The sequence below is a fragment of the Trachinotus anak genome, unplaced genomic scaffold (genome assembly GCF_046630095.1).
Source record: "Trachinotus anak isolate AG129_WGS33_773 ecotype Australia unplaced genomic scaffold, CSIRO_AGI_Tana_v1 ptg000002l, whole genome shotgun sequence".
Classification (NCBI taxonomy): Eukaryota; Metazoa; Chordata; class Actinopteri; order Carangiformes; family Carangidae; genus Trachinotus; species Trachinotus anak.
In genome coordinates this window covers 27730976-27738279 of record NW_027273853.1, presented here as the reverse complement: position 1 = coordinate 27738279, position 7304 = coordinate 27730976, and the positions used below count along the sequence as shown (strand labels likewise).

The 7304-nt window shown below is 37.4% G+C and overlaps 1 protein-coding gene across 2 annotated transcripts; it reads left to right on the top strand.

Moving 5' to 3' along the window:
- Positions 1–264: 264 nt before the first annotated feature.
- LOC139607105 (troponin I, fast skeletal muscle-like) lies at positions 265–6566 on the top strand. 2 transcript variants are annotated; one of them, XM_071459741.1, is made up of 7 exons: positions 265–351; positions 1606–1641; positions 2342–2378; positions 4139–4267; positions 4971–5060; positions 6112–6285; positions 6377–6566. In XM_071459741.1, exons 2-7 carry the CDS (start codon positions 1631–1633, stop codon positions 6452–6454), a joined length of 519 nt encoding a protein of 172 aa, XP_071315842.1. In that variant the 5' UTR covers positions 265–351; positions 1606–1630; the 3' UTR covers positions 6455–6566. The 2 variants fall into 2 exon arrangements, with proteins under 2 accessions (XP_071315842.1, XP_071315849.1); XM_071459748.1 differs by having other exon boundaries at positions 301–765.
- Positions 6567–7304: the final 738 nt, after the last annotated feature.

Sequence of the window (7304 nt, the reverse complement as noted above, 5' to 3'; positions counted from 1 at the left end):
TCTCACTCCTCACACCAGCCCTGTCTTCATCTGGTGATGGTTTTATAGTTAATGTGAAGCATCATCATACTTTTCCTCCCTTTTATAGCGTCCTAGTGGCACCGATCAGAGGCTGAAAATGATATCAGGCTCCACCTCGAAGATGCCTGATTTACAGGGTGAAGCTGGCAGGGGGTCATGATATTTCAGGAGCTTGCTGGCCGATTGGTCTGAGGATCCTGCATTTCCATAAACAGGAGCTCCATATCCATATCTGAGCCCTTGTATATATACACCTCGGGGAAGATCTCTTCCCACAGCCCCTGGCCGCTGCTCTGCTGCCCTTCTCCTGGACTTTCTGTCTCGTCGTAGGTGAGACCAGTTTCCCTTCCTTCCTCCCCCTCCTCTCTGCATGTCTGGACAGAGCTGGTAAAGTGATAGGAAGCGGCTGTGTGGAGACTGTTAGAGTCTTTTTGAGGAGACCTGCTTGTAAAGTGCTAAGGTGATGAAGGTCCTGACCTCTGGGGTTTGTTAATAAGTGAAGGGAAACATGATCCAGGGTGAAGGAGAGGGCTGATTACTGCGGGAGAGATCTCATTATTTGCTTTTGACATGAGCTGAGGATTTCTAGTCGTCCATTTATAATTGTTGGATCTCATTTTTGAAGCATCTGGCTGTTTGGCAAAGTTTAGAAAATTTGAATTTTTCCTTTAAGCTGAAGCTTTTTTGAAAGATCGCATGTGGAGTCCTCGGTTGCGCCAGAGCTTTTGAATTTGAGAGAGGATGGTGAGATTTCTTTGCTTTCAGAAATTACACTGCAAAAAAATGTAGTCAACAAATCTGTTGGTGTCAAATTATTTAATTATTTGTTTCACAAAAGAAAAACAAAATTTGCCTTTGAGGCTGAAAAATTAAATTTTGAATGCTTTTGGCCAGTTGAAAGTTTTCAACAGTGCTTTGTACCTCTGTACTGGGACTGGACGTTCCTGCAGGTTTGGTCTGGGAACATTTTTTACAGTGTATTCTTATTTCATTGAATTGGAAGATTTAAAAATTCCTTCACTAGGTCTGGATAAAATAAATTTTGTTGCTTTCAGACTTTTTTTTTTTTACAGTTTGAAAATGTAATCTTAATGCAGTTATTTTCTGTCGTATTTTAAGCTTCTGACGTTTCCAGACTCATTAGACCAGACGAAGTACTGAAAGCTCGGATTATTTTTAGTAAAAATAACTCCTGAAATCGGATTCTGGAACTGAGTGACGGGTTTGTTTTTGCACCGTGTGAGAGTTTGTGTACTGGCAGCTAAACATGCTGCCGCAGCAGATTCTGCTGCAGGGATTCTTCTCCACGAAAGGAATTGAAGTGTTAACTCCCGGGGGATATTTAGTGTTGAACACCTGTAAAGTAGCTTATTACAGGCGTCAGAGGCGACACTTGACCCAATCTCCAAACTTAGCTCTGTCACCACTCAGCCGCTCATCAACTGTTTGAATAGATCACATTTCATCCAGAGGAGGGTCGGTCTCTGATATTTAAGCAGAGAGCAGATTATAACTTCTTTTATTCTCACTCAGTGTCTCAATGACTTTTTCCTCTGTTCTGTTTTTTTCTCTTCTGATCAACAGGTTGTGAAGAAAAGAAACCGCCAACATGTCGCATGAGTAAGTTCTGGCTCTTCTTCATCAAGTCTTTATTTTAGTGTCAGAAAATAGTTTTTAATGTGTTTTTAGATGTTGGACAGAAAAGAATCAATGTCACAGCGTTTAGATGTTTCAGTACAAGAAAAACTGTTTTCAAAGCATCAGCAGTGAAATATACTGAAAGTAAAAGGACTCACCGTGAAGGCAAGAAAGAAAGAAAGAAAGAAAGAAAGGAAGACTGAGTCTTTTCTTTTCCTATAGACAGAGAAGAGGAAAAATGGTAAGAAAGTTTGGTGGAGAGACAGAGAAAAGAATGAATGAAAGAAAGCAAAGGAGAGAAAAAGAGCAAGAAAACCAAAAAGAAAGAAAGATATAGGGTGAGAAAGAGAGGAAAGAGAATGAAGAAAGAAAGAAAAGAAGAAAGAAAGGAAAGAGGGAAACAACCAGAGAGAAAGAAAGCAAGAAAGAAAGAAAGAGTCCTTTCCTTTGTCATATCTTCATAAAGAAAAAAGGGAAGGAGACAAGAAAAATAGGAGGAGAGAAAGAGAGGAAAGACCAGAAGAAAGACAGAATCAAAGAATCAAAGAAAGAGAGAAGGGGTTTCTGTATCTGAAATGTTGACTGATGAGAAATTGACATGAGCTTGAACTGTGCTGAGGAACAGAACGAATGACTGATGCAGCTGAGTTGACTCTGACCGTGTTGTTTGTGCTCTTCACAGCAAAAAGATGACTTCGAGCCGCAAGCATCATCTCAAGGTATGACAGAGTCCACGCTGTTAACAGACCAATCACTCGCCTCTTTAACCAGAGAAATTAACATATTCATTTCATCAATGAACAGCATAGTTACAATCAGCAGCTGCACTTGTGTTTTTTCTTTGTTGAAGATTGTGCTCTCAGGTTTGGATATTTTTGTTGTTGTGGCAAAAGGTTTGATTTTTAGTTGCAGTAATTTCAACCTGTAAAAAATGTCACTGTAGTTGAAGTTCTTTTTATTATTATAGACTGTCACAGCCTTGATTGTTGTTCCTCTGATTATCTGCTTTTACAGTGTGGTTAATAATAAGCCTCTGTAGCAGAGTGCAGTCTGCTGTGTTTTTAATGATGTTGTTTGATTGTTTGTAACATTGGATTTGATCTCACACTGAGCTGATGTGTTGGTTTCAGTTTGTCTGAACAGACACACACACATCTGAGCTGAGACAGTTTAAAGCTCAGAGGCTCCACCTGCTGGTTGAATCTGTCAAACACACAAAGTGTTTTCATGATGTAAGAGGCTGATAGGAAGATGCTGCTGCTGAAAAACTGCTTTGGATTGAAGTTGTGTGTGTGTTGAATAAAATCCAGAGGGTTATTTCTCACAAACGGAGTGACGAATAAAGAGTGACGGCTTTTACCAGGACACAAAAAGATCAAATCATATTTTACTTGTACCATTTCATACAGAATCTATTCATATGTAGAGAGTTTACGACCATCAGTTGATAAAAAGAGATATTCCTGTATCAGTCCCACTGAGGAAATTTGCAGTGTTGCAGCAGGAAATTTAAAAAATGTCAGTGACAAATACTGAACGCTTAAAAAGATAAATAATAGATAATAATAATAATATAATATATACAAGTCAGATATTTAAATATAGCAAAAATAGCAGCAAGAAAGTTTATGGGATACAAGTCTTCTTTGAATAATGAAATAAAAAGTTGTGTGTTATCTGCATAACTATGGTAACTAATGTTATGTGTAGAGATGATGTGGCCAATAATAATAATTTAAGAGATAAAACTGTGACTTTTCAAAAAACAAACAAACAAACAAAAAAAAAGAAGAACTTTTTATATTGATTATGTTTCTGTTTTGCCTTTTTATGCCTCCACCAGCATGGAGGCAAAAATTCCTGATTGAACTGAGTTGAATGGGATTTTGGTGGTCAAAGGTCAAAGGTCACTGTGACCTCACAAAACTTGTTTTTTAGCCACAACTCACAAGTTCATAAACTGATTATGATGCAAGTGAACACAAATGTTTATAAAGATAAAATGAAGTGATGACATTTTATATCCAAATTGTCAAAGGTCAACTTCACTCTGACATCATAATGTTCTGTAAAAACTCTGGACATTATTCAACACTGTAACTCAGTAAAGGGAGATTTTGACCATATTTCCTGCAACTTGCTGGCTGGCAGAGGCATACAACAGCGAGGCAGTAATTCTAGCCACTTTTTAAATATGTTTTTAGTTGTTGATTTTTATTTGCATTTCTTTTTTTTTTACACTAGTGTGAATCCACAGGGAAATTCAAAGCACATTTTTGAGGGGTGACACACTGAATTTTGAATGTAAATACACCAAATATCACGTATTAAAAACATCTTTTGAGCATCTCCTTTTTCATGTGGAAAAATCACAGCAGTGACATAAGAGAAAAAAGCCTTTACTGTGGAATCCTCACATGTGACCTTTGTAAGTTGTTTCCTTCTTTGATTGACTCTTGACTTTGCTTGTGTCGTGCAGAGTTTGATGCTGCAGATTGCGGCGGGCTGGATTGAAAATGAGAAGAAGGAAATCGCAGAAACCAAGGCGGCCTACATGGCTGAGCACTGTCCCAAACCCAGCCTGAGCGGAGACCAAGCCGCCCTCATGGTGAGAGACCCTTCAATCTACAGTTTCACGTTTCACCATTTCTTTCCCAGTCTCTGTGGCCTTTAGTTGACCTTTATCCTAAATTTAAGCCTAAAAACATTCTCAGCAGCAATGGTTGTGGTTGTCATGACAATACGCTGAACAGTTCAGACTAACAGCCAAAATAGCTCAGTTACAGGTAGGCTTGGGCCAATATTCAATGATATAAAGAATATTGAATATTGTGATATTTCCTGCCCTATGGAATATTTTTCATAATGTTAAACTTTTTTTTTTTTTTTTTTTTTTACAGTTTTGCTCAGTGTGCCCTACTGTACATTGTACTTTGGCATGTGACAAATACAACTTTGAACTGCTGTTTAGTGGCAGCTTACACCTGAAACATAAAATACAGTAATATAATTATATATTATATGTCCATCCAAAAAAAAAAAACACCAACAACTTTCACAATATATGGACTGGACTGTATTGAGATATTAAATCTTGGATATTGCTCAAGCCTAGGTACAGGGATCCTTTAGACTTTAAGTTCTGGCTGTGTTTCTTCATCTCATTTTATGCTGACGATGTTTTGCTTTTCTTCAATGTGAAAAACTTAGTGAATGTAAGCAGCCTGTTGTTGCTATATTGTTGTCAACTAATTAATATCCATTAGTGAACGGTTGTGATTAGTATAAAGACACCATGTCTACCTTTTCAGGACACCTGCAGAAAGCTGCACGCCCTCATTGACAAAGTGGATGAAGAGAGGTACGACATGACGGTCAAAGTGAGCAAAGCTGAAAAAGAGGTACACCTCCTCCTGCTGTATGGCCACTGAGCTGTTCATGTTCATGAGAAAGTTATGAGAAAGAAGACTGTGACAGAGCACACATTGGTAATGTTAAGAATTACTCTGACTGAGCAAATGTTTGCACACATCTGACCACTGGAGAGGTTGTGTAGTTTGTGTTTATTTACCACAAATGTGGCTGTGTGTGTTTGTGTTAAGCTCAGCCTCTTAACTTTTTGTTTTTCTTCCTTGTGACTGAATCTCCTCTTACTTTCCAAATTATTAATTCCTTGGTAATTTGTGTTTCTCGCGGGGCAGAACTGGCTTTATGAAGAAAATGTCATTTCAAGGGTTTGATAAGTCTGAATCTAAATCAAGTGTCCAAATTGGCAACACTGGAAAGGCAAAGGTCCTGTTTAGTAGTGATAGTCAATGCAGTAGTGATAGCAGATCATCCAGTAGATCGCACTGCTACAATAAATAATGAAATGCATAAATAAATAATGAATAAATGTATAAATAAATATTTAAATAAATACAGAAATGCATAATTAAATAAATGAATAAATGTAGACATACAGAAATAAATACATAAATATATCTTGAAATTCATAAATAAATAAAGTAGAAATGCTTAATAAATAAATACAGAAATAAATGTTAAAACAGAAATAGAGTTTTTAATCTCCAATATCTATCTATTTTGCATTAATTTATGTATTTCATTATTTATTTCTGCATTTATTTATTTATTTTTACTTGTGTCACTTGTTACATTTATTGAGCACCTTCATTGGTTAAATTTGAGTTTTTAAGAACTAAATAGGATATTAGGTTGTAGGTACATGAAAATTAGCTCATCTGCATTTGTTTTTACAGTTGTAAAGTCACATGTACTATTTGGACAAGAGTCGAACTCTTTGGCTCAGAGAAAAAGGATATATAGATGATGTAGATGATACATAGATCCATAATTAGAAATACATATAATTAGAGGATTTAACCTTTAAACAAAACCCCTGCTCTGCTTTTGGCTCGATTTCACCTTTTAAACTGCTTTTGCTCTCAGATCGATGACCTGAAGATCAAAGTGATCGACCTGGCTGGAGTGAAGAAACCTGCTCTGAAGAAAGTGCGTATGTCTGCTGACGCCATGCTGAAAGCTCTGCTGGGCTCCAAACATACAGTCAACCTGGACCTGAGGGCCAACCTGAAGCAGGTCAAGAAGGAGGTGAAAGAGGAGGTGAGTCTTCACAGGAGGCCAATCAAACAGGTAATACGAGCGTGATTACACTGTTGACACCTGTTGACTGGGAACTGTTTGTGTCCTGCAGCCTGCAGAAGCCGTTGGTGACTGGCGTAAGAACATTGAGGACAAGGCCGACAGGAAGAAGATGTTCGAGACTTCCTAAAGAAATTAACTCTGCTCTTTTAGTTACTCTGGGCTGTTGGCACTTTTTATGGAATTTATGAAATTTTTCAATCAATTGAAATACCTTTTGTTTGATTAAATCTGTAAGTTTCCGCTTGGTCTGTTTTTTTAAGTGAGTTAAGATGGGAAACGACTCTTTAATCTCAGCGTTTCCTCTTATATCAGAGTGTTATTTTGTAGTGTGAGTCCCTGTTTCGCTGTGTGCTGATGTTCACTTTTGACAACCTCCTGCTCTTAGTGTTTTTGTAATAAATGTGTTTTGTTTACATCTGCTCTCATGAGGTATTCTGTCTTTGACTCAGTGATGTACAACACTGCAGAGGAAGCGCATGACACACCTTCATCAAATTTGAATGATCTTAAAAAACAAAAGGTCGCAACGTCATTGACGTTAAGCTTTTTTTTTTCTGTTTGTTTTTGTCAAACGTTAAAGCGAAACCTGCCTGGAAACAGAATTCATGCTTGTTTCTGTCAAAAAAACCCAGTTTTACACATTCAGAGTCTCAGAGAAGCATCGAGTTCTGTTTCAGGGTTCAAGCTTTAATGCAGTTGTGTTGTGCTCCTTGTAGTGCTGTGCATGTTAGTGAGGGACAAGACACAATATCCATGTTTCCTGCTACGCCAACCCTAGAAATTATGTTTATATAAAACAGATTTGCAGTAATTGTGCTGTATAGGAAATGTAATACTAACTGGAATATGTTTTCCATTAACATCATGAGAAAGTCTAAATTAGTGAAGCACAACATGATTATTAACATTTACCTGAATTTTGTTGCCTAAACCTAACCACAAGCAGGATGTCATGTTGTGCTTATTGTGCACATAAT